This window comes from Monodelphis domestica, chromosome 6 (genome assembly GCF_027887165.1).
Source record: "Monodelphis domestica isolate mMonDom1 chromosome 6, mMonDom1.pri, whole genome shotgun sequence".
Taxonomy (NCBI): domain Eukaryota; kingdom Metazoa; phylum Chordata; class Mammalia; order Didelphimorphia; family Didelphidae; genus Monodelphis; species Monodelphis domestica.
Window position 1 is genome coordinate 26,760,874 of NC_077232.1, and position 27,179 is coordinate 26,788,052.

Consider the following 27,179-nt stretch of genomic DNA (forward strand, 5'->3'; position numbering starts at 1 on the left):
TTTTGGGAGAAATATAAAATGTTCTAATCTCTCTGAAATCCAATTTTGAATTATGAGAAGCAAATAACTGAAATTATTATACCCTTTTACCTACAAGTCTCCTTAACCATAAACTCCAGTGATACCAATGACAAAAAAAGACCCCTTATTCATCAAAATATTTGTATCAGAATCTCTTGTAAAAGCAAAGTCCTGAAAACAAAGTATAGGTCCATAAATAGGAGAACAGTTAAACAAGTAGAATATATAAATATAATGGAAGATATACTAAGTGATGATAAATGGAATGTTTAAATATAACAGAATATTACTAAGATATAAGATATCATGAATATACACAAATATGAGACAACATGTGAAATGATTCAAAATAACAGAGAAAGAGCAAGGAAAGCAAAATGACCACAAAGCTTAAATTAGAAAGAACAACATCTATAGCAACTGTATAGGGCAGAGACGTGAGACTCTATTCCCTCCTACTTCTTTAGAAGTAGGGAAAGATGAAGAACATACTAAATAGCGTATTAGATGACAGGAGGAGAAATATGTTGCATAGTTGTGCTGAATTTTTGTTCATTTTTATCCTTTATTTTGTAGGAATAAAAATAAATAAATATTCCTACTATGGAAAAATATATAGGAATTTTAATTAAGAGAGAGAGAAAAGGAAAAAAAAGGTTCTTTCAGTCAAGTGAGCAGAGCAAAGAGACAGAGACTCACACCTAGAACAAATTACCAAAAGCACAAGCTCCGAAAGAAAAGAGTCCCACAGTGTGGGGCTCAGCCAAATTTATCTCCTAAGAATCCTTACATAAAATGAGGATGTCACTTAAAAGGATACTGGGAATTTAGCTCAGGTGTCACAAATTTTCAGTCAGCAGTGTTACCAATCATAACTTTCTGAAAGTGGGTAGAGTGAGTGATACATTGGAAAATGAAGGGGAAATTTTAAAGATATTAATAAATTTTAAAGATTAATTTAAATTAATGATGACAAATTATTGGAAAAAGAGTAAATGCTCTAGGTGAGGCCATGGAAATACAATTAAAATGATGATGTTACCTAAATTAATTTACAAATTTTATTCCTTACCACCAAGGGAGCACTATATAAAGTTAGGTTTTTAAAAATAAACAGTAGTAAAATTGTATGCAGAAAAACAAGGACCAGGATCTCAAAAGAAATGTTGACCCAAAAAAATAGAAATGGAGAGCAAACAGAATTGAAAATAACACTTTCAGAACTCAAAAATCATATTATAAAGCTATAATCATCACCATTTTTGGAAGTAAATGAACATGGAAAAAGATTTCGGAAGAAGAGTGCAGTCCTCTATCAATAACTATCCATTAAACATTTGAAACTGTGTGTCTATCCTGGAGGCATCTCAAATTCAATTTGTCTAAAAGTGAACTCATTACTTAAATTTTTTTTATTTTTTTTAATTTTATAGTATTTTATTTGATCATTTCCATGCATTATTCATTAAAGAAATTTTCTTTTCCTACCCCCCAGCCCCATAGCCGACGCGTGATTCCACTGGGTATCACATGTGTTCTTGATTCGAACCCATTGCCATGTTGTTAATATTTGCATTAGAGTGTTAGATATTATTATCCCTCAATCCTTTCTGCTCCTTTCTCCCTTCTGTAAAGGGAGCAGCAGATCGGTGCAGGCTCTACCCTCCTTCCCCACTTCAGTTAGTTTACTTTTGCATAAGGACAATCAGATGGCTTTCAGGTCCACATGGTCCCTTCCTCTACTATTTTATGGCATTTGCATCAGATCAAAAATTATGAATACAATTAAAATAGCTTGGATTCCCTGCTTATGAACATCCCTAATATTCAGACAGAGATTTGGTTCTCTGCCCAGATTTAGGATGTGTATTTCCAGTTAATTTCTGGCTTCTTTATATTTGAAGCAAAATCTGAATGCAGATATTTAAGTATTTAATATTTAAGTAAATGAAGCAAATAGTATTATGATGCTTACTACAAAGTATATTTGGGAAGGGAAGTTAAGGAATGAGTTGAAATTTGAAATATCCAACAACCCTTGTAAAGGAAATTACAACCCATAGCTTCAGTTTGAAGTCCTGGTTCCTATATCTCTAAAGGGCCCACCTTGAAATCTCTCTTCTCTGCTATAGCTCTGCTCATTCAGCTTTCAGAATTCAAGTTCTTAATTCCTCCCCCATTTTGCAGTCTACATGTGGTTTGTCTTTTTTGATTCCAAGGAATGATTCAATCCTGCATTCTGATTCAAATATTGTGATAGCATAAATCATACTCTGGCTGGATAAGGCATGCTTCTCCAATCTACATACACCAGAATGCTGGTCAGTTTTCATACACATGTTACAAAAGGTATTTCTATAATATTACAATGAAACTAAATGTAAAAAAAAATTGATAATTCCGTGGACTCAGGGATGATATTGACCATCCCTGGTCTGCAAATGAACTGAAATGGGAGACGTGCTCCTCAAACGAAAGATGTAGAAGAGCCAAAGGGGATAAAAACTAGCCTTATCTTTGGTGTGAATGCGGAAATCATATCATCTCAAAACCATAATATGGTTGACCTCAAATTACCTGGTACACAAGTCCCTGGTGTCTTCATTTCCAGGAATGGAAACACTGACCTTCAGTACTCCAGCTTTCAAACATATTCACGTCATAATTCATTAGTATCTTTGTTCTAATTCCATCATCCTGTCAATAAGAGAACTTTAAGTTATTGCCTCCAAAATATTTGCCATAGGAAGAGAGTCAAGCTTGAAGACATAGAGAGGTCCAACAAAGAAACCTATACAAGAACAACAAGCAGCAATTCCTACAGAAGAGCTCATCAGGAGCCCCCCAAAATACAGGGATCACGCCCTTCACTCATCGTCTCACAAGCATCCTGTGTCCTCTTCCTTAGTGGGGTTTTACTGGAGCCAGCTCACACCTGCTCAGGAGAGCTGACTGTTAAATTTTCAATATGGGCATTTATATATGAGAAATTGGCAAATTCATCAAATCAGAGTTTTATTTACCATTTTGTTTGTCTAGACTTAGGAAAGGCAGTTATATGGCTGAAGGGATAGCACACTGAGCCTAAGATCAGGAAGACCTAATTTCAAATCGGACCTCACATATTCACATGTTGTGTGCCCTTGGGTGACTCACTTCACCTCTGTTTGCCTAAGTGGCTCAGTGGATAGAACATTGGGCCAATCCAGGAAGATTTCAGTTTAAACACAGATTTAGGCACATACAAGCTATGTGACATTGATCAAATCACTTGCTTTAATTCACTGGCTAAATATATAGCAAACCACTCCAGTAGCTCTACCAAGAAAAAAAAATATCCCATGAACAGTATGGTTTACAGATTATAGAAGAATTGGACATGACTTTAGAACAAAACTTGGGAAAGTGATGGAGAAATGTTAAGAATGCAGATTAAACTTAAAACTGTGGCCAGGGTAGATTTTTTTCCTAAAACGTTGATTGTGGAACATTTAGCAATGCATCCATCCCTTCATGTATGTCTCTGACAAAATCAAACTTACTCTCCTTTCAACATGCAGAAAAAGTCTCTTTTCAGCTGCTGACAAATGCTCCTTTGGAGACTATCATTAATCAAATTATTATTGACTGGTATTTTCACTTGAGGCAAAAGTTTATTCAGACACACCTCAAATTCCATGCAGACCAGATGTTCCTTTTCCAGCCAGTGACACGATAATAATAGCTCTGGGGAGAAATGAGCTCAAACTCTGCTTCCCTTATAATGCCAGCCCAAGGCATGCCCCGACCATGCCAGAAAGCAGATTTCTTCAGCTCTCTCCATTGTGCTGGCAAAAGTCTGGTGAGTGATATTGGATGGCCTTCATCGCAGAGACAGAGGTTGGTAGAAAATCTCCTCCGGGAAGCTTTCTTGTCCTCTGAATGTTGGGATCATGTAGAAAAGGTGCCTAAACAGGAAATGATTTGGGGAGCCCCTTCTAGGTCTATCTAGGCTGGTTCACGACTCAGGACACCAAGGTTTTCTTCTCTATTTCTTCACTTCATTCTACCCAATATAATATAGCACTCTACTATATATTTTGATAGGATGAAAAGAAATGGAGAGCATGTCCAGCAAGAAGTGTATCCACTTTCCCAGCATCCTCATAAAGTGGAACTCATAAAGTGTCAGTTTGCTGTGAATTCTGGGCCTTTACGGCTTCCTAGATGTCTCCTCTCTATCCCCTTCTGTTTTGCTCTCTGCCCCTGCCTTCCCTGGCTCCTAGACATAATGTGTTGACTCTTTTTCTCCAAATTCCTCTTCATAAAGAGGACAAAACATGCTTTCTGTCTGCCTCTCTCACTCTGTCCAGGCAGTGGCTATCTGAGCATCCTAGGTTAATGGGAAGAGCCCTTCATGGGAAGTCAGAGAACCTGGATCTCGATTTGTTTCTAAATTGCCTAGTCAAGTCAGTTTCACACTCTGTGCCTCAGCGTTCTCGCTGTCAAATATATCTGACTTGAGACCCTCAGGACAGGTCACTCCTCTGATGAAGAAAGGACTATGTTTGGGCAGGGGTTGCTTTGTAAACTTTATTTCATTTTTTCCCCTCTGGTGCCTTGCACAATACATAGATTAATCCTGTGCTATTCACCACACACCAAATATTCCCTGCACAGATAGGAGCTTCTAGTGGTGCAAAAGCATCCAAATTATCTCAGTATTTTCCTGTGGTCTACTCAGTCCTCCAGAGCCAATGGACCATGTGCAGAATTAAGCCAGGTTGGTTGGTTCACATAATAATAATTTTAAATGCTTATAGACAAAAAAATAAAACACCGCCATATCCTCATTTAAAAACATTGTTTTCTTTTATTTCAATGTGTTTGGAAATTATGTTGTAAGTAACACAGGGCAGAATTTTTTCTAGTTCTAAAATCACTCAAATAGCACAGTCTTTTAAGGAAGAAAAGAAGGAAAGAATTCTTTACTCAGAGCTGACTATATGAGTAAGTATTGTACTAAGTACGTTACAGATCTCATCTCATTTCGTCTTCAGAACAATGTTGGGACACATGTGCTATTATTATCTTCATTTTACAAATAAGAAAACTGAGGCAATCAGAAATTAAGTGACTTGCTCAGCATCTTACAATAAGGGTCTCAAGCTAGATTTGAACTCAGGTCTTCTTGCACTGGATCCAGCACACTAACCATTATTCTTCCTCTAAGGAGGTTGCCGTAAAAAAAATCTTGTACATAGAATTCCTCAAAAAATAATAATAACTTCACTTTGTTAAAAGAATTGTAACAAGGACCATGTAGCTGGCATAGTGGCCTGAGACACTGAAATTTAGAATATGTCCAATGCACTTCAAGTCTTTTGGCCAATAGAAATCCGGTATGATTAATTCCTCATTTTGGACATCTGTGTCTGTGATTTCACGGGCCCAAGTACCCTGTTCAGTCAATCTCCAGCATCTTGGAGTTTCCTAGAACACTGAGACACTAAGTTTCTAGCCCAGCACTGGACAAGCAGGACTTGAACTAGTTTTACCTAAAACCAAGGGCAGCCCTCAATCTGCTTCGATACTCAACGTCCAGTTATAACTAAATAATCATAATTAATTAATTAATCGAATAAAGAAATAAATAATTAAAGCAGAATGAGCCAGCTGAATTGTGCTCTTCTCCCATCGGAACTACTTACGGGGCCCCTTCCGTCCCCTTGCAATAACTTCACTTTATTCCTAGACCTCTGTTTAACCACGGTTTGGTCACTCTGCAGTCTCATTCAGCATAGACTGTCTGTATCCTGAGGCCTAACATGTTCCAGACTCCCACCTTTCCCTATGCGTGCTTCATTTGATTGGTCTTAAAAGTTGACTTGAGGGATCTTTCTGTTCTGCCTTCCCAGAACCCCCTTTGATATTTGCCCTGAGCTACAGGACTTCTAGTTATGTATTGGATTCTTTAGCCCCTTCTGAGGAAAGGGCTCTATGCCATGTGTTGCATGTGTTGGTAAAGGCAGATTAATAATTATAATTATAAAGTTTTTGTATATTATGTAATTATAATATGATTCTAAAGATCAATAATAATAATAAAGCTTACATTCATTTTATGCTGGAAGGTTTATAAAACCCTTTACATATATTACTTCATTTTCTTCTCATAACAATTCTGTGAACTAAGTGTTATTTTTGTTCCCATTTTACAGAGGAGGAAACTGGGACTAACCTAGGAGCATAGAGCTAGTAAGCTAGTAAGTATCTAAGACATAATTTGAATTCAGTTCTTCCTGATTCCAAATACAGTGCTCTCTTACTCATAAAAATATATCATAGTGGCTCATAATCACCCCCACTAATATTTACTACCTAAAAATCAGGAAAAACAACAGCCAATTTCCAGGCCTCAAGAGATGCAGAGGAAAAGGTCTTCCATAATCAAGGGAACACAGATATCATGAAGAGAAGAATCTTTATTTCCAGAAAGGGTCAGAATCTCAAAAATAGAAAAAGAATTGGGGGACAAGGAAGCAAATGTCAGATAGTGGTATATGTGCTAAATTTTTTAAGCAGAAAATAATTAGGATTAATGTTAATTTGATTCAAAACAGATATTCATTAGGTACCTACTGTGTGCAAAGCAAAGTAAAAAAGCAATAGAAGATAATAACCTAGTTCTGACCCATTCATTTATTCAATAAATATTTATTAAGTCTCTACTATATTGTATCATACATTGGGGTTACAAAAAGAGACAAAAAAGAATGCCTCCTCTTGAGGATCTTACAATCCAGTGGGGAGAAAACATGGAAGTAAATACCTACAAAGCAAGCTATATATAGGATAAATAAAAATTAACTAAAATAGGGAAAGCACTGGATTAAGAGGGATGGAGGAAGACTTCCTGTAGAAGAGACATTTTGAGTTGGCACTTAAAGGAAGCCAAGAGTCAGTAGTCAGAACAGAGAAGGGGGAGTGTCCCAGGCATGGGGGATAATTAAAGCAAATGCCAGGAGCCAAGAGATGGGGTGTCTTGTTCATGGAATAGTCAGGATGACAATGTTACTAGATCAAATACTATGTGGTGGGGAATAAGGTGAAAAAGACTAGAAAGGAAAGAAGAGGCTACATTTGGCATGACAGATTATTTTACATTCAATACAGGGGTGAAAGGGAACCATTGGAGTTGATTAAATACCTGGGGAGACAAGACTGGACCTATGCATTAGAAAAATCACTTCAGCAGCTAAATGAAAAATGAATTGGAAAAGAGACTTGAGGAGAGTAGACCCATCAGCTGTGAGATATTGCTCTACACCTAATATCTACAAGACTACTTTTACTTTTGAAAACTGTTCTTATCAAATTGTGAGTACTTACCTAGTAGTTGGGATCCTTGGATTTATTAAATTCTAGACTGGTTGTCAAGACTGGGCTGATTGTCTTCTCTCTGTTGTAAAATTAGTGGGTTCCAATGATTTATCTTCCAATTTTTTTTCATGATTTCCAAATCATTATTGCTTTAGTAATCTATCTTAGATCTGATGCTACAAGACCTATAATTTCCCCAATTTTTATTAGCTTCCTTGAAAATGTCCACATTTTTTTCTTCCACATGTATAGCCTTATTTTTTCTGGTTCAATGAATTAATCTTCTGGAAATTTGATTGGCATGCCCCTAAATAATTAAATTCTTTTAGGTATCATTATCATTTTTGTTCAATTGCCTCAGCCTATTCATAATGATTCATGATTCTCCAATTCTTTGGTGTCTTTCCTTCTGAAAAGAGTATTTTGCAGTTGGATTCACTTAATTCCCGTGTTTATATTGGTAGAGGAATGCCTAAAGTCTTTCTATGTTCTATAGATGTTTTGAATGGCCTTTCTCTTTCAGCCTTATTGGTAATATACAGAAATGTTGAAGATTTATGTGGATTTATTTTATATCCAGAATATGTTCTTGCTATATTTTTGTTTCCATTATTTTATTCTTTTACTTGTATCATCTTGGAAAGGGATTATTTTGATTCCTCTTTGACTTTGCTGATGTTCTTTGTTTCTGTTTCTACTATGATGCCCATGACTAAGATTTCCAGAACGATGTAATATAGTCCTAGCAATAATACTTGCTCTGCCCCTTTCTCTTATTTGAAAGGACTTCAATGTTATAGTAAACTAATCTTACAATCCTGTTATTAAAATTGCATAAACTCTTCTCAATACATTATGAATTATTTGATAATTACACTTTTAATATTATTCCATCTATGCCATTAGGGATATTGGTCTATTGTTTCTTTCTCTGTTTTGTCTCTTCCTGTTTTAAATATTTTGGAAATATCTTAATTTGTCACGGTCTGTACCTTTCTTACTTTTGTGCAAAATAGAATTCCCTCGTAAATCCATCTGATATTGTAGGTTTTTTTCTGGGGAAGATCAATTTCGACTTGGTAGATTTTTTATATGGGCTTATTTATGTAATTTATTATTTCCACTAATTTAACATCAACATTTCTGTAACTCATTCATTTCATCTCTGCTATACTTTTATTAGTATATAATCAGACAAATTCTTTCAAATGACTTCCATTGTTTCATCCTTAAATGAATGAATTTTCTTCTTTCAGTTTTAACATGAAAATACTGTTTTCTTCTCTCTTCTTATAAGTCAAACTATGTAAATGTTTACTTATTTTTTTTTATTCCAGCTTTTATATATCAATTCAATCTGGTTATTCTGCTATGAATTTGGTTGATTTCTTCTTTAAATTTTTATAATTTTGATTTGGTGTTTAGATACAAAACTTGGTTTCTTATGTTTCGATTTCTTAATTATATACCAAATGCTTTCATTTGTGCATCCTTGTTTTTGTTGAGAGAAAATTTTCCCTTAAGGATTGCTTAGCTGTATCCCTTAGTTGCATCTCAGATGTTTTGGAAAGACCTCATTATTACAAAGTAATGATTTTCTGTTGCTGTAATGTCTTCTTTAATCTATCAAAGCTTTTATATTAATTATCTAGTCTCAATTTAATTTTAATCCTCTGTTCAGTTAAATTTTATTACATTTGTCAATGCAATGGTCAATTGCAAAGGTCAATTAAGATAATTTTCTATTTCTCTTCTACATTTGATGTGTCAGTTTGATTGCATAATGGGTATTGCACTGGGCCAGAAGTCAAGAAGGCTTTTGAGTTCAATCCCTACCTCACACACTCACCAGCTGTGTAACTCTGCAAAAATCATTTAACCTGGCAGCAGCTGGGTAGGTCAGTGGATTGAGAGTCAGGCCTAGAGAAGGAAGGTCCTGGGTTCCAATCTGACCTCAGCCACTTCCCAGCTGTGTGACCATGGGCAAGTCACTTAACCCCCATTGCCTAGCCCTTACCATTCTTCTGCCTTGCAACCAATACACAATATTGATTCCAAGATGTTAAGTTAGGATTTTTTTTTAAATCATTTAACCTCTGACTCAATTTTCTCATCTATAAAATGGGGATGATAATAATACATACATACCAGAGTTTTTATAATAATTAAATAAGACAGCTGATATAAAGTGTTTTGCAAAAGAAAAACTATCTATTATTATTAATTAATAAAATTATTATTCTACAAATGCTATTATTATTGCTCATGAGATATTTATGTTTCAGAACAGGGGCACTTTTTGTAAGAATGCCATGAATGACTGAGAAATATGTAAATGATTAGCATTTGCATTCAACAATCACCCAAGAGTTCTCATTTCTAAATATCCTGGAGATCTATTCATTGCCTTAACTTCTGCATTGTTGGTCTTTTTGTTACTTTTGTCTGAGTTTGATTAAAAACATACACTGAAATCCACAAATATATTTTAATTTTTTTTCAATTAATAGACATATATTTTATCCCTCCTACTCACCCTATTAAAGAAACTTGGGGAAAAGAAGGTTTTATTTTTGTTTTCAAAAAAGAAACTAAATCAAATAAAACAAATTTCCATGTTTTTCATAAACAGAAATGCATGTGTAATTCTGCATTGAGATTCAATCACTTCTCTTTCATCTTTTTCACTCAATTCATTATTTTATTTAAAGAATACATAAATTTTTATAAAATAATAGAATAATTGTAAAGGAAATCATTAATCAAAAACTGCATATTACCCAATGTGCAAAACGCCTTGGGGCCCAGAGAAAAAAGTCTTTATTCTCAATTAACTTAACAGCTAAACAGAGAAACAAAATAAATGAACACATACTAATATGTTAATATCCTGAATGATTTGCAAAACTTCCTTCAATACTATATTCACTCAAAAACATATTTACACAATACTGTTCACTTTTCTACTTGAAAGGGCCAGAATGTAAGGGGTTAAAATTAAAGGGTTGGACTAAATGATGAGTGTGGTTGCCAGGAATTATTACTCAATTCCAAATGATTTTTTATGGTAATTTATTTATAAAAAAAGAGAAAGAGTGAAAGTAAGAAAATCAGAGAGTAGGTATTTACTCCAGCCAGGTCTGAACCAAGCAGGGCTTCAGAGGCCCAGCAAAGGGGCCCAGAGGTAAATCAAACATGGGGTTTTAGCCAGGAGACCTCCTCCAGGAGGAGGAGCCTCTCTGGAGGCTAGTACCTCCAGGAAAGCCAGGGAAATTAGTCAATTTTTTCATTCACTCATGTGGTAGTTTTAAGGGAAAATAAGAAAGCAGTTCAAAGTCCTTAGCCAGGAGCTTCTCCAGGATCAAGTTGAAAGTGAAAGCCCCTCGTCACAGGAAGTTCTTGCTACTCTTAAAGACCATTCCATTTGTCACTTCCTGTGCCTTCCTTCCATTTTTACATGGACCAATTATAGCTAAAGCTTTGCTTAGGACTGCCCAGGGGGATCTAATTTGTCACCCACTTTCACACACATGGGTCACAGACCTCTCCCACTTAAGGATAAAGGAGGTATATACACTTTTGGTGATTAAATATAAAAATGGGCAGGGGAGAGTTAATCCCATCTTCACATATTGACTCCTTTTTATTCTTCATTAATTATTCTGTATTCTTATTCTATAAATTTCCATATACTGACTTGTCCAAGTTCCCATTCTTTGTAAACATTCTCTCCATAATATTTTTCTTGTCTTATTTTTTTAATTATAATAATTTTTCCTGAATAATGTCAATATAATTTTTCAATATTCATCTTCTGATATTTTTAAATCCATGTTATCACTCCCCTCTTACCTCTCTACTCTCCACAAGAAAGCACTCAATATGATATAGATTCTCTAAATACACACATATTATCACTAATTTTGTGTTTTTGATTTTAACTTTACTTGGAAAAGCAGCACTGCTGAACCTATTCAATAACTAGGATATATGTCCCTGTTTATCATGTTGTGAAAGAAAACACATTGCTTTCCCAAGAGAAAATTCATGAAGGAAATAAAGTAAAAAATAGCATGCTTCCATTTTCATTTGGACTCATTTTCTTGAATGGCAGAGGATATCCTTTTTTGTCAGAGTCTCTTGAAGTTGTTCTAGATCCTTGCCTTGTTGATAGCAGTTAAGACATTCACAGTTGATGATCATACATTATTGTTGTTACTGTGTACAGTCTTCTGGTTCTGCTCACCTCATTTTGCATCACTTCATAGAAGTCTTTCCAAATTATTTTGTGGCCATCATTAGTCATTTCTTATGGCACGATAATATTTCATTACAAGTATACGCCACCACTAGTTTAGCCATTTCCAAATTGATGGAAAGCTTTTCAGTTTCCAGTCCTTTGCCACCACAGAAAGAGCTGCAATACATATTTTTGTACACTTAGTGACTTTTCTGCTATCTTTAATCTCTTCTGGATATAGACCTAGCATTGGTATTACTGCTTTCAGGAGTATGCACAATTTGTGGGCTTTTCGGCATGGTTTCAGATTGCTCTCCAAAATGGTTCTTTCAATTTGTAGCTCTAACAGTACTATATTAGTGTCCCAATTTTTCTACTCCAAGTTTATCATTTTCCTTTTATGTCATATCTGATGGGCATGAGGGGATATCTGAGATGTTTTAATTTTGATTTCTCAAATCAATACAATTGCTTCTCTTTTATACTCATCATCAGTCATGTAGAATTTAAATTGATACTTTCAATGATCAGAGATTTTTAAATTTTCAAAGTTTCAATGTTGTTAGTGTATGAATTTATCTCCTAGCTCTGTTCATGCTGCATTATATAACCCTTCCAAACTTTCTCTGAAGCTATCCCTTTTATTATTTCTTATATACTTATATACAAGGGTATTCTAGTACATGCTTATTCCATAATTTTGATCAATAATTACCCAATTTAGAAGTAACCTTTATTTCTAATTCTATGCCACTACAAAAAATGTTGTAATAATATTTTATATCCATACATCCTTTTCCTCTTACTTGGATGCTTTGTACTATAGGTCTGTTAAGGATATTCCTGGGCCAAAGGATGTGAGAGTTGTTGATGGAGGGGACGTAGCTCCAAAAGTATTTCCAATTACAAAGTTAGACTAGTTCACAGATCTACCATGCCTATTTTCCCTCAACTCTTCCAAAATTTGTCATTGCCAATGAGATGAGTATTATGTGAAGTATCAAGATTACATTAAATTATAGTACACTAGTTACATTTTAATACATATATTGATGCCTTAGATGTCTTCATTTGAGAACAACCTATGAATGTGCTTCTACAATTTATTGAATGAAAAATGACCCTCATTCTTAAATTTTTTATTCTATTCATTATGTCTTAGAAATGATATGTAATATGAATTTTACTGAGTATTTCTCTCTAAAATGTGAGCAGTTTGCCCTCTAATTATTTCAGCTGCTATGCAGATATATTTCTTTGTCCTGTATGAGGAAAATTCATGCACATTCTGGGAGGAAACCAGAAGCCTCCTGGCTCCCTATACTCAGAAGCAGCTTACCTCTTGTCCCATATGACTCCTGGCAACACAAAGATCAGTATCTGCTCTAAAATGTGGTAAAGTCTGCCAAAGCAGAGAAAGTTACAATACAGAAAAGATGAGTTTCAGATCTAGAGAAGAAAGGGACTCTTTGGGGGGCTGGAATTATGGAGATATGAGGGAGAAAGGAAACCTCCAGTGGACGAGCACTAGCTAGGGGGGCCCCAGAGTGCCTGATTTCTGATGAAGAAGCTAACACAGGCAGAAGGAGAAGAAGGCTTGTGAAGCAAACAGCTGGCCACCTGAGAAAAAGCTGGTGCTTTTTCTTTCTCTAACCCATTTTTGATTATTTAATAAATAGTTACAAATCAAGATCCAGGCTCCAGAGAATCTTCGTCTTAACCTCCATTTACAATTAATCTATGTTACATGCACTGATTTGTGTGTCTATAGTATATTATTATATGTATAATACAAATATAATTATTGTATATTACATATGCTAAATTAATGTTATGTAGTTGAAGTTAATTTTTCTAAGATATCTTTAGGCATATTTTCCACCCTTACCTCCTTTTACCTTGTCTATTTAGACTTTTATAAAATGATGATTTCTACACTGATTTTTATGTTTGTTGAAGCTTAGTGGATTTTTCCATATCTATATTTTACTTGTATGTGGATATTTATCAAATGTGCTTCTTTTGAATAATATTATTGGAATATGGTTACTAATATATCCTATTCTCCTATTCCATTTACTGGGTAAGTCCACCCTATGAATTTTCACAGTTATAATTCTTAATTTTGTATTTCCTTTCATTATGTTGTCTTATACATCTTAGTCTCTGCTCTTACCACAATCTGAACAAAGAAGGTGGTAGTAAAAGAATTCCTTGACAAACACATGATTTATAAATAAAACAATTTTTTTCTGCTTCACTGCTCTTTCTTTCTTCTCTTTGGCCCAACCAATCAGAGATTTTTTACTATTCGTTGTTTTAATCTTCTATATCCAAATATCCAAATTTATTTTCATTATGAACCCCCATTGAACACCCTTTCTGGTATGCTAATCCTGCCAATTTCCCAATTGAGTTTAATGTATTGCTAAAACATGATTTGGGGGTTTTTTGTGAATAAGAGGTTGTATGGAAATGTTCAATTCTTTTCTCTAGTTCATACAAAAATGATTCTTGCCTAAGAATGTTAGTCTAGAATAGTAATGGTGAACCTTTTAGAGATGGAGTGCCAGGCCTTGCCTCCACCCTACCTCCAGACCAAGTGCTATGGCTGCTGTCCCCAGAGACAATGTGCTGTTCCAAGCTCCCTTCAAAGACTGCCAGGTGTGCCCCTTATCCCCTTTACCCCACATAGGAGAGTGAGAAAAACCTCCCACTGGGATACTAGGAGGAGGGGGTAGTGAAAGAAAGAATGTCCTTAGCATAGGTGAGGAGGGGGGATGCAAGTGTCTGAGCACTCCACTGCCCTCTAGCTCTGCTGCCTGTGAGGCACCCACCTTACTCCCAGTGCACTCCCATTGGACTGCTGGACATAGAAGTGGGGGATGTGAAAAAATATCATCAGGTGCATGGAGAGGGGTAGGACAGTGACTCTGCTGGAGCCCCTATTCATTTCTAATAATGAACTCTGGGGGAGGGGGAAGGGTGGCCATATGCCCATAGAAAGATTTCCACATGCCAGCTTTGGCACCTGTGCCATAGGTGTGCCATCACTGGTCTAGAATACATATAAGTTATTATATATATATATATATATATATATATATATATATATACACTCACATTTTTTTCTTTTTATTGATTTGTTTGTTGGTTATATTAAAATTTCCAGGTATCTCCTTCCTTTCCTCCTTTCTTCACACTAGAGAAGGCATCATTTGACATATAGCTAGATCTATATAGATTTAGAAAGAAAAATGTCTTCCATGTTTTATTTGTACTTTTACTGGAAGTGGACATTCAAAAGTTTTTTCTTCAAATGTTATTTTTATTGCTCTATATACTGTTTTCTTGATTATCCTTGTTTTCATATGTCTCATCGTGTTTTTTTTTCTCAAATTAACCATAGTGTAGCAGTATTCCATCACAACCATATGCCACAACTTATTCAGCTATTCCCAAATTGATGAACATTCCCATAATTTCCAGTTCTTTATCTCAAAGAAAGCTTCTAAAAATATTTTAGAATATAGTTTCTTTTCCTTTTTCTCTAATCACTTTGGCAAACAGAGCTGACAGTAGTATTGCTAGTTCTAAGCGTATATTCAATAGATTTATAACTCTCTGGGCACAAGTCCAGCTTGTTCTCCAAAATGGTTGATCAGTTTACAGTTTTACCAACAGTGTACTGTTGTCTCCATTTTTTCCACATCCCTTTCAAACATTTATTCTTTTTCCCTTTTATAGTTTTCATCAATCTTCTAGATATGTGTGCAATGGTATCTCAGAATTGCTTTGATTTGTATTTCTCAAATTAGTAATGATTTAAATCATTTTTATATAACTATATATAAAACTTTGATTTCTGCATCCAAAAACTGTCTATTTATATACTTTGTATATTTATCAATTGGACAATGGCTCATATTTTTATAAATTTGACAAAGTAATCTAAATAATTGAGATATGAAACATTTATCTGGAAAATGTGCACAAAATTTTTTCACATTTCAATTTTCCTTATAAATGTGACTACATTAGTTTTCTTTCTATAAAACCTTTTAATTTAATGTAATCAAAATTATCCATTTTAAATCTTACAATGCTTTCTATCTCTAGTTTTTTTCAAAATCCTCTCCTATCCCTAAATCTTACAAGTAATGTCTTCCTTATTCCTCTAACTTGCTTGTATCTACCTTAATGTATAGGTCATGAATCCAAGAATTTATGCTGGTAAATGGTGTTAGATATAGGTCTATACCTAGATTACTTTCCAGTTTGCCCAATAATTTTTACCAGTTCCTAAATTCTTATCCCAAAAACTTGAATCTTCACTTTTGTGAAATACAAGATTAGTATATAATCTTTTACTATTTTTGTGCTATATATGTTTTGTTCCACTGCTCTACCTTCCTGTTTCTTAGGCAATCCTTAGTCAGACAGTTTTGATAATTAATGCTTTATTATGCAGTTTAAGTTCTGGTACTACTAGACTCCTTTCTTTTTATTTTTTCATTAATTTCCTGGATATTCTTAACCTTTAACTTTTCAAATGAATTTGTTATTTTATTTTCTAGCTCAATAAAATAATTTTTTGGTAATTTAATTGGATAGCATCAAGTAAGTAGAATAGATTATGATTGCCATTTTAAGTATGTTAGCTCTGCCCATACATGAACAATTAGTACTTTTTAGTTATTTATCTCAGACTTTATGTAAAACATGTTTTATAGTTATGTTCATGTAGTTTCTGGGTTTGTTTTGGCAGGTATTTTTTAAATTTTTCTATTTTTTATTGTATTCTCAATGCATTAATCTGTTCTTTCTCTATTTTATTTACATAAGGCTTTAGAGATATAAAGTTTCTTCCAATTATTGCATTTGCTCTATCCTATAGGTTTTGGTATATTGTCTCATTATTATCATCCTTTTTAATAAAGTGATTTATTGTTTCTGTGACTTGTTTTTAATTCACTCATTCTTTAAGATTAATATATTTCTTCTCCAATTAATTTTTATGGTACCTTATTAAATATGATATCTAATATATTGTGGTATGAAAAGGATTCATTTAACTCTAAGGTTTTTATGCCCTAATATCTGAACAGTTTTTTAAAGGTCCCATATATTGCTAAGAAAAATGTACATTCCTTTCTATTCCCGTTTAGTTTTCTCAACATATTTATTATATCTAGCTTATCAAATATATGATTAAAACTTATCAAAGTCAACTCATTGGCTTCTTTTTTAATCTATTTTTATTAGACTTTTCTAGTTCTGAGAGGGGAAGGTTGAAGTCCCACATTCTGAATAATTTACATTCCACTGTTTCTCCTCAGGTCATTTTCTATATCACAGGAAAACTCTATAAGATTCCCAAGGAATGAACTCTCCAAAAGAAGACCTTGAGACTCTCTACTTGTCACTGATTTTCTTTGGCATCCTGGGGAACATGTTCCTTCTTTGCCTACACATCTTTAAATTTATCACTGGTCACAGGAAAAGACACATAAGCTTGATAATCACAAATATGGCTTTTGCCCATGTTTTGATGATTTTTTTCAGGGGTATTCCCCAAATTATATCCAAATGGGGATGGAGATTTTTGCTAAATGAAATGATGAGCAAATTCATTACTTATCTCACAAGAATGACCCGAGGTGTTTCTCTTTGCAACACCTGCCTCCTGAGTGTTTTCCAAGCACTCACCATCAGTCCTAACAGTCTTAAGATAAAAACTAGAGCCCAGAATTTTATTCTTCTCTGCTGTATCCTAAGCTGGGTTTTCAATCTTCTTCTTGATATAACTTTGCCTCTGAGTATAAATAATTCAAGGAACAGCATTAAAGAAAGATGGAGGATTGGGCATGTTTCTTTTGACTTAAATGTCATAAGTATTATAAAAATTTTAATATGGAAGTCAGTTGTTGATGCTCTACTTGTGGTTCTCATGCTCTGTTCCAGTGGCTATATGGTGTTTGTCCTGTACAGACACAATCAGAAAGTCCAACACATTCACATCATCAGCCTCTACCCCAGGGCCTCACCTGAGATCAGAGCAAGCAAAATAATCCTGATGCTGGTGATCACCTTTGTCTGCTTTAACTCTGCAAGTTCCCCTTTTGTAATTTATGTCACTTCTGATAGACTAACCAGACCCTGGGTACTACACTTCACTGTCACACTTTCTTTGTTTTATCCAATAGTCAGCCCTTTTATGCTGCTCAGCATTGACACCAGATGCCCAGGTCTTTTACGACACTTTTAGGTTTAAAGAGGTCCTTTTAAGAAGGACTTTCTGAGTAAGAAGAATTATTAGGGGAAATGTAAAGAATTAGGAATATAGTAGGATTAGATCAACAATTTTTAAAATATCATTAAATTGGTTTTAAAAATTAGTAACTTGAATATAAAAGCTCAGATCATGAAAAAATCGAGGACAATAGGAAGAGAGACTATTCACAACTGTTGGTAAATGTTGAAAAAAGATGGAAAGAATTGATCATAAAAACAAAATAAAAAATTTCAATCATGTTTAAATTAAATTGCAAACCTTTTCTCAAATAAAGAGTAATTTCCAAGGGGGGGGGATGGGAATCTGACATCCAATATACAAAGGAAATTGGCACAACTATATAAAACCAATATGCATTTCTACCTTGATCAGTGGTCAAGGCACAGGAATAAACAGTATTAAAAAAAGAATAACTAACAATAATTGTTTATATAAAATTGATTCTGAATCACTAATGATAAAGGAAATATAAATTCAAATAATTCTGATGGTTCATTATACTCAACAATTTACCAGGGTGAAAAAGTATATTAAAATTCCATGCAAGAGGTGCTCTGCACACAAATGCAATATCTGGAGCTAGGAATACTTCCATCTATCCTATGAACTTATGATTATTTTAGACAAATGACTTAAAAGTTCAACTCTTTAACTCAGTGACCCCACTACTCTGACTTTATTTCCATAAAGTCAAAGAATATACACAAAGGATGAATTGAAAAGTAGCTGTTTCTCCCCCCCCAAGACTTACAAAATTTTTATGAGCAAGACTGTCTCAAAAATAAGAGGTGACTAACCATCTCTTCCTACAATATTGCACAATCTAATGGTCAATAGGTATAAAATATTGTAAAGAATTTTCCTTATTTATAGCTTTATTAACTTTCTCCTTCCTCTTTTTTGTTTTACCAAAAAAATCTATTTGTTATAAAGCATTGATCCCTGGGAAGGAGTAGGAACAGAGATACAGAGTGAAATTTAAGCAATATAAAGACAAAAGATAACAGCAAATTTTCATTTAAAATATAACAAATCAAAAGGCATTTATTAAATCCTTAATCTTTCCTAGGAACTGCACTAATTTCTAGGTATACCAAGAAAGGTTAAAATATGGTTCTTACCCTCAAGCAACTCACATTCCAAATGAGGTATATGACACACAAACTACTATATACATACAAAAAATGTAGTGAAAATGGGAAGTAATATCAGAGGGATGGCACTACCAGTGGAGGGAAGGGGAGAAAGAAGACCTCTCACAAGAGGTAGAATTTGAGCTCAATTTTTAAGGAAGTCATGGAAGCCAGGAAGAAGAGGTGAAGATAACGAGCATTGCTGGAAAGAGAAATGCCAGTGAAGGTGAAGAGTTAAGAGATGGAAAATAACATATAATGAATATCATGAAAGTCAGTGATGCTCTATCATAATGAGTGCTTTGACAAGAATAAGTACAAAAAATGGAATTATCGGAATGAGTATCTTGTGAAGTACTATACAACTTCTTCCTTTGTTTCTGAATACTATTAATAGTAAATTGAAATTATTTGTATCAGATAGATTTTTCAGTTAGCAAGGGAAATTCTACTCCTTTTTGTTCCTTTTCTTTAAACAAGCAGGCTCAAATACATAATTAATCAATTGGTCTCTCATAGACTTCTTCACCCACCCTAAAAAAAGTCAAAGAGAAGATTTAATATTTTGTCTTGAAAGTAATAGGGGGAAGAGATAGAGCCAAGATGGTGAGGTACAGTCCATGAACCAATCAACTCTCCCAGAATTCCTCACCAAACAACTTTAATATTTTAAAACAAATTTTGGAATGTCCTAATCAACAAAAGCTCAGAATTAAGACATTTTTGCATGCTAAGGAAAAATCAGAAGTTAGTTTGGGGGTAACCCAGAGTGTAGTAGCAGTATTAACAGCACTAATTGTGGTCCTTGGAGGTGACTGTGACAAAGGCAGCAGCAACAGAAGTAACTTTGAGAGTGCTCAGTTCAGAAACAGTAAGAGCATTGGACAACAGCTCAGAAAGAGATTATAGTGGACTATTTGCCAGTAATGAGTGAACCTAGTGCTGATTGGAAACTCTATTGCCCATATACAGTTACCTATCAAAGAGGATCACTTGTGGTGTACAGTCACAAGGTATCAGAGGCCCTGGTCTGTATTCTAAGATGGAGAGGGACACTATAACTTATGGCTTCAGGAAAGTAAAGGACATGGTCACGCTTCCAATTGTAAGAATTAAAATTGGGTTTGACTCAATATGAGAATTACAAATGTGAGATTGTGGTTGCCATTTGTAAAATATTACCCCTTAAGTCAGAAATGACTGTTAACAGCTTTTTTTTTTTAAGTTGGAGATATTGAAAGTGGAAAATGTAGGAAGGAGATAGAGCCTTATTTAGCCTACTGTCCTAAGTGCTGATCTTGTGAGCTCTGGCTCAGCTATTGGCAGGGGCTCTCTCAAGTCCTGATCTCCAAGTGGAAGTCCCAGTGGCATCTTCAGCCAGAAATCCACCAATGCAAACTTCTTCCTTTAACCCAACTCACTCAACCAGCAAGCCTCTCCAGTGTAGAAAGCCCCATTCAAGGACAAGTCTAGGACAATGTGACTGCTTCTATGAGTCTTATCAGAGCTCACACTGAAGACGGTATGCTACTGAAGCACCAACCAAGAGAAGGTCTCCTTGCCAAAAAACCAAGGAAGCCAAGAGTGAATCTTATCCTCTTGTCTTGCTTTTTATAGGCCTTTTTTCATGTTACTTCCTATCTCTCTCCCACATCACAGGAACCAATCACAGCCTCTCAATTTTCCTACCTCTGCCCAAGAAGGGGAAGTGGTTTTGGTCTTTTGATTTGTGATATAGTGATTTGTGAGCTCAATTATTTCTCAGAATAAAGTCCTAGGAATTGTGTGCCTGAGTCAGACTTTATTTGGAATTCTAATACATTACTATCCTTTACTTCCATAGTTTTAAATTCTTCACTAGTCACAGGACAAAATTGATGTCTGATAATTATCCACTTGACCTCTGTCAATATCATAATGATCCTTTTCAGGGGAATCCCAAGAATATTAGAGGTTAGAATCTTGAAATTCTCCCTGGATTTCACTTGAGGTAAGATCATAACTTACCTGATAGGAGTGACCTTGAGGCTTCTCCCTTTGCAGCACCTGCCTCAGGAGTGCTTCTAAGCCATAACTCTATCTTCCCCATAATTCCATGTGGGAAGAGCTCAATTCTAAAATCCTAAATCATTCCTTCTTGGGTCTCTTGCTCTTCTGGTAGCTGTCACTTTGCATACACTTTGCATATATATAACTGGCCTAAAGAATAGGAGTCAAATAATATGGAACTTTGGGTATAGCTCTTGTGATTTGCATACCATAAATACAATAAAAATTGTTACCTGGAAGTCTGTTTGTGATTCCATGTTCATAGGTATTATGACCTGTTCAAGTGGCTACATGGTGCTTGTTTTCTGCAAGCACCACTGAAAAATATAGTATATTGATACCACCAGCCTTTCTCCCAGAGATCCCTCTGAGACCAGAGCCATCAAAGCCATCTTGATGCTTGTGATCACTTTTGACATCCTGAATGCAGTCAGTTCCCCTTTAACTATATAGCTTCTCACATCATATCTAGGTCCTGGGTAAAAAAAAATGTCACTATCTCTCTTTGTGTTACCAGTGGTCAGTCCCTTTATGCTAACTAACATTGACATCCAAATTCCTGGATCCTTCTATGCTCTGAAAGATGAAAAACCTCCATCAAGAAAAAACTCCTATTTGAAGAAAAAGAACTGCTAGGAAAACCACCAATCACTTTTGCAGAAATCAAATTCATATTGTATAGCATCAACCACAATAAACTCTAACTGGACAACTGACCTTATTATTTAAATATTTAAGTATTATTTTTTTAAAAGGTCCTCATCATCCAAAATTTGGAGGATTAAACTCTTTTAAATTAGTCCATTACCTTTCTTTCCATAATTCTCTCTAATATGATGCATATGTTTTTTTAATCACCATAGAAATAAGGGAGGTGGTAACTTTTATAACTATATATAGGGGAGAATTTGCAACCATATAAAAGAGATATATTGATTAATTTATATCCTTTTTCATTTATATAAAAATTTCCATGAATATAATCTTGGAAGACATAAAAGAAGCAACACGGTATAGTGAGTAGAATGTCAGGCTTGGAGTCATGAGGATCTGGGTTCAAATCTTGCTTCAAACATTAGTTATATGACTCTGGGGAAATTATTTTGTCTTTCTATGCCTATTTACTCATATTTAAAAAAGAATGGATTAACCTCAAAAGCCTTTAAGATCTCTTCCAATTCTAAAATTATGATTCTGAGGTCTTAAGATTCCAGGAATGGGGAAAAGTGCAAGATACACAGGAAATCTATACTATTATATGGCCATTCCTTAATGGACAAAGTGATTGGTAGATATGAATGTCCCCAAAATAAGTTTGCAGACCACAAAAAAATCTATCAAAATGCTTACTCCAAAACCAGTGAGAGAAATTCAAAGATAAACAATTCTAAGGTTTCAAACTTCACACTCTACGAATTGGCAATGGTAATTTTTTTTTCCAAACCATGTCAGTCATTCTGCAAAAATTATGGACAGAAGGGCATATGGATTAACTTGGTAGAGTTGTAAATTATTTCCATCCACTTTGGACATCAATTTGTAATTATGAAAGACTCAGCTATTCCCCTCTTCGATTCAGAATTCCCATGACTGACCATAGATCCCACAGAGAGGTCAAAGTCTGAGACCAAGGACCAAAATGTGCCAAAATATTTCTAGTGGTTCTCTTTTACCAAAGAACAGGCTACACATGGGTACTGATCAGATGAGGAATGGCTGGAGAAACTATAATTATATTAATATACAATATTATTGTGTATTAAGACAATAAATATGAGGAATTCAGAGATATAGGTGAAGATCTGTATACATTGATTCAAAGTGAAATAAATATAATGAGTTGAAGAACACTAACAAAACTAACAATTGTGATTATATTAAATTTAAAAAGGGTTTGTAAAAATAAAACCAATGCAACCAAAATTAGAAAGTAAGCAACAGACTGGGAAATTTTTTATAACAAAATTCTCTGACAAAGGTCTAACTTCTCAAATATACAAAGAACTAAGTCAAATTTATATGAAATCAAATCATTCCTCAATTGACAAATGGTGAAGAGATATGAATAGGCAGTTTTCAGATGACGAAATCAAAACTATCAATAATCATGAAAAACTGGTCTAAATCCCTCCTAATTAGAGAAATATAGATCAAAATAACTCTGAGGTACCACCTTACACCTAGCAGAGTGGTCAATATGACAGGAAATGGAAATAATAAATGTTGGAGGTGATGTGCAAAGTTGGGACACTAATGCATTGCTGGTGGTATTGTGAATTGATCTGACCATTCTGGGGGCAATTTGGAATGTATGTCCTTTGATCTAGCAATACTATTACTGGGTTTATATTCCAAAGAGATTTTTTTAAATGGGCAAGGACATGTTTGTACAAAAATATTATAGCTGTACTCTTTGTGGTAGCAAAAAATTGGAAAATGAGGGAATGTCCCTCAATTAGGGAATAACTGAACAAATTATGGTATATGATGGTGATGGAGTGCTATTGTGCATTGAGAAATGATGAAATGATGGACTTCTATAAGAACAGGGAAGGCTTACATGAACTGATATGTGGTGAAATAAGCTGAACCAGGAGAACATTATACACAGACACTCTGACATTGTGGGACAATCAAATGTAATTGATTTTGCTACTAATAGCAAGCAATGCAATGATCCAGGACAATTCTATGGGACTTAAGAGAAAGAATGCACATCTAGAGAAAGAACTGTGGGAGTAGAAATACAGAAAATAGATGTGATTTATCGCTTGTTTACATGGGTATGTGATTTGGGGTTTTGGTTTTAAAGAATTGTACAAAAATGAATAATATGGAAATAGGTTTGAGAGATAATGTATATATGCATAACACAATGGAATTGCTTGTCAACTCCAAGAAGGGGAGGGGGATAAGAGGAGGGCAAAAACATGAATCATGTAACCATGGAAAAATTTTTTAAATAAATTAATTACTTTTTAAAAAGAAATAGGGGGAAAAAAGGATCCTGGGTCTTGAAGCCTTGCCATCTACTCTGCTACTACTCCTAAAGTATTTCCTTGCATTTCCATCTGCCTAGAATTAAACATGACTATGAACCTTCCTACATGTGTTGTCTCCTTCTGAATATAAACTCCTTGAGAACAGCGACCATCTCGATTTTCTATTGTCTTTAGAATTTAACACAGATTTTCCATTTACTGAGAGTATAATAAATACTTCTATCTTCATTCCATGTTAATTGTTTCAGACTCTTTTTCTAGAGTAACTTCTAGAGTACCTTCAAGTACAGGCCTGTTCACAAAGACCCTCAAGGTTCCCATCTCTTTCTCTTGATTGATATTTTTTTCTTGTCCTACCCAGTTTCTTTATATCCTTTTTAACCATAGATTCCACCTCAACAATCCTATGGGAATACAATGCTGATGTATTTCTGCTTATATAACAAGCATTCATCTCTGACACCAAAGAAGTTTGGAGTAGACCAGAAAAGAAATATAGTAGGATGAATGCTACGTTAATAGAATCTTCCACCCACAAACCACAATTTTTTTAATTTAAAATTGTTACATTAAAATACAAAAGTAGGTCCTTTCCTCGTTCTGTCTCTCCATTAGAGAAGGCATCATTTGACAAAAAGATATGTGTATATATAGAACAATGTCTTGCTTATTTATAATTGTCAGTTCTTTCTTTGAAGGTGGACACAAGTTATTTTTCAAACAATTTTTCTTTTGCTCTATATAATGTTCTCTTGATTCTGTTCATTTCACTTTTAATAACTTCATAAAGGTCTTTGTAGGTCTTCCCATATTTTTTAATTAACCTGTTTATCATTTTTCCAGAGCCATGTTATTCCCTCACAATCATATGCCACAATTTGTTTAGTCGTGCCCCAGTTGATGGACAGACCATCAATGTCCAGTTCTTTGCCACCACAAAGGGAGCTGCTATAAATATTTCACAACATATATTATTTTTCCTTTTCTCTGATCACCTTGGGAAAGAGTCTTAATAATGGTACTATTGGTTCAACATGTATACACAGTTTTTTAACTCTTTGGACATAAATCCCATTTGGAGATTGTTCTCCAAAATGATTTCTGTTCACAGTTCCACCAAAAGAGTATTTGTGTCCCTGTCTATCCATATCACCTACAATATTTGTCATTTTGATTTCTTATCATTTTAAGCATTTTGATGAGTATGAGATTATCTGAGTTGTTTTGATTTGCATTTCCTTAATCAATGATTTAGAGATTCTTATATGGTTTTATGTGTGTGTATACCTTTGAATCCTTTATCCAAAAACTGTCTGTTCATATCTTTTGACCATTCATCAATTGGGGAGGAGATCATATTCTTGTAAATCTGAAAAAGTTCTTCATATATTTGAAATATGAGACTTCTGTCTGAGAAAATATCTAGAAAATGTTCTTCCCAACTTACTGCTTTCCTTCTAATCTTGGCTACATTTGCTTTATTTTTTTTAAACTTTAATGTGTTCAGAATTATTCATTTAACACTTTGCAATGCTTTCTGTCTCTTGTCTTTTCATAAATTGCTCTCCTATTCATAAATCCAAAAGATAATATGTTCCCCATTCTTCTAATTAACTTATGATATCTTCCTTTATACCAAGGTCCTGTGTCCATTTGTTTTTTTTTAAACCCTTACCTTCCGTCTTGGAGTCAATACTGTGTATTGGCTCCAAGGCAGAAGAGTGGTAAGGGCTAGGCAATGGGGGTCAAGTGACTTGCCCAGGGTCACACAGCTGGGAAGTGGCTGAAGTCCTGTGTCCATTTGAACTTATCTTGGTAAATGGTATAAGATATTGATCTAGATCTAATTTCTGCCAGATTGCTTTCCAGTTTTCCCAACAATTATTATCAAATACTGACTTTTTATCCCCCAAATCTTGGATATTTACTTTTGTCAAGTACAAAGTTACTATAATCTTTTACAAGTATTTGTTATACATCTGTTCTGTTTCACTGTTCTATTATTTTCTTTCTTAGCCAGTGCCAGATAGTTTTGATAATTACTGCTTTATAAAATAGTTTAAAATGTGATAGTTAGCTCTCCTTCCTTTACACTGTTTTCATTCATTATTTTCAGAAGGGAGCTGAATGGGGAAATCGTGATCATTAATTATGTCCTTCAAAAAGGAGACAGAAATTATCTATCCTTCTAAAGTCCACTAATCATTTCCTACTCAAAGGCTAATCCTCTTTTATGTGGTCCACAGATCACAGTATCAAAGGACCCTGTTCAAACATACCCTTCAGCATATGTGTCTTAGAGAGGAAACAACCTAATGAAGAGACCACCAGAAAGAGCCAGGGCACCCACTTGTCTCTATGGGAAGGGACCCAAGCAGAGAAGATCAGGAATAGCTCTCTTTGTATCACAATGGAAGGGAAGGCACTCTATGGGAGACTACAGTGAAAAGTTCATAAAGGTAACCAAAGGAGAGTTTCATAGTGAAGGTGATTCTGACCTGGAATATAGACATGGGGGCCTCACTCATCAGCTCTCAGGAGCCCTGAACCCACTCCTCTGTGATCTCAGTGATCCCACATTATCCCCCTTCCTTCTAAATAAGCAAAGGAAAGTTTCTTTCTCAGCTGCTCATAAGTACTTATTTGGAGACTATAATTAATCAGTAGTCATTATGCATGAAAATTTGCACCTGGGACAAAAGTTTGCTGCTTCTTCTGACACATCCCAGGTTCCCTCTGCAGACAGTGTCACCCTTCCTGAAAGTGACATGATAATCAAAGCTCAGGGGGAGATGAGCTCAAACATGGTTAAACTTATAACTCTAGCCTCAGTCATCTTCCACTTACATATACTCATACCCTGATTGCCACGGCTCTATTCCCTTCCCAGGAAGCAGAAATCAGCCAGGTGAGTAATTCTAGATCTTAGCCTCAGAAACAGAGATTTATAGAGTCTTTTCAGGGAGAAATAAATCAGGATTCCAGGTCTCTTAAGCACTGAGGTTTGGAAAAGTGCCTAAATAGGAATGATTAGGCTTCTAGGACCTAGGAGGACCATTGGACCTAAGCTGAGGCTT

General features: G+C 34.8%; 1 protein-coding gene and 1 pseudogene across 2 annotated transcripts; both read left to right on the forward strand.

The window, feature by feature from the left end:
- The first annotated feature begins 3,567 nt into the window (after nucleotides 1–3,567).
- Nucleotides 3,568–18,139, forward strand: monDomV1R1255 (vomeronasal 1 receptor monDomV1R1255). Of its 2 annotated transcripts, XM_016422775.2 has the most exons (4): nucleotides 3,568–3,900; nucleotides 6,222–6,266; nucleotides 7,177–7,380; nucleotides 16,963–18,139. In XM_016422775.2, the coding sequence occupies exon 4, from the start codon at nucleotides 17,007–17,009 to the stop codon at nucleotides 17,889–17,891; it is 885 nt and encodes a 294-aa protein (XP_016278261.2). In that variant the 5' UTR covers nucleotides 3,568–3,900; nucleotides 6,222–6,266; nucleotides 7,177–7,380; nucleotides 16,963–17,006; the 3' UTR covers nucleotides 17,892–18,139.
- Nucleotides 20,805–21,736, forward strand: monDomV1R-ps1219 (vomeronasal 1 receptor monDomV1R-ps1219 pseudogene; annotated as a pseudogene).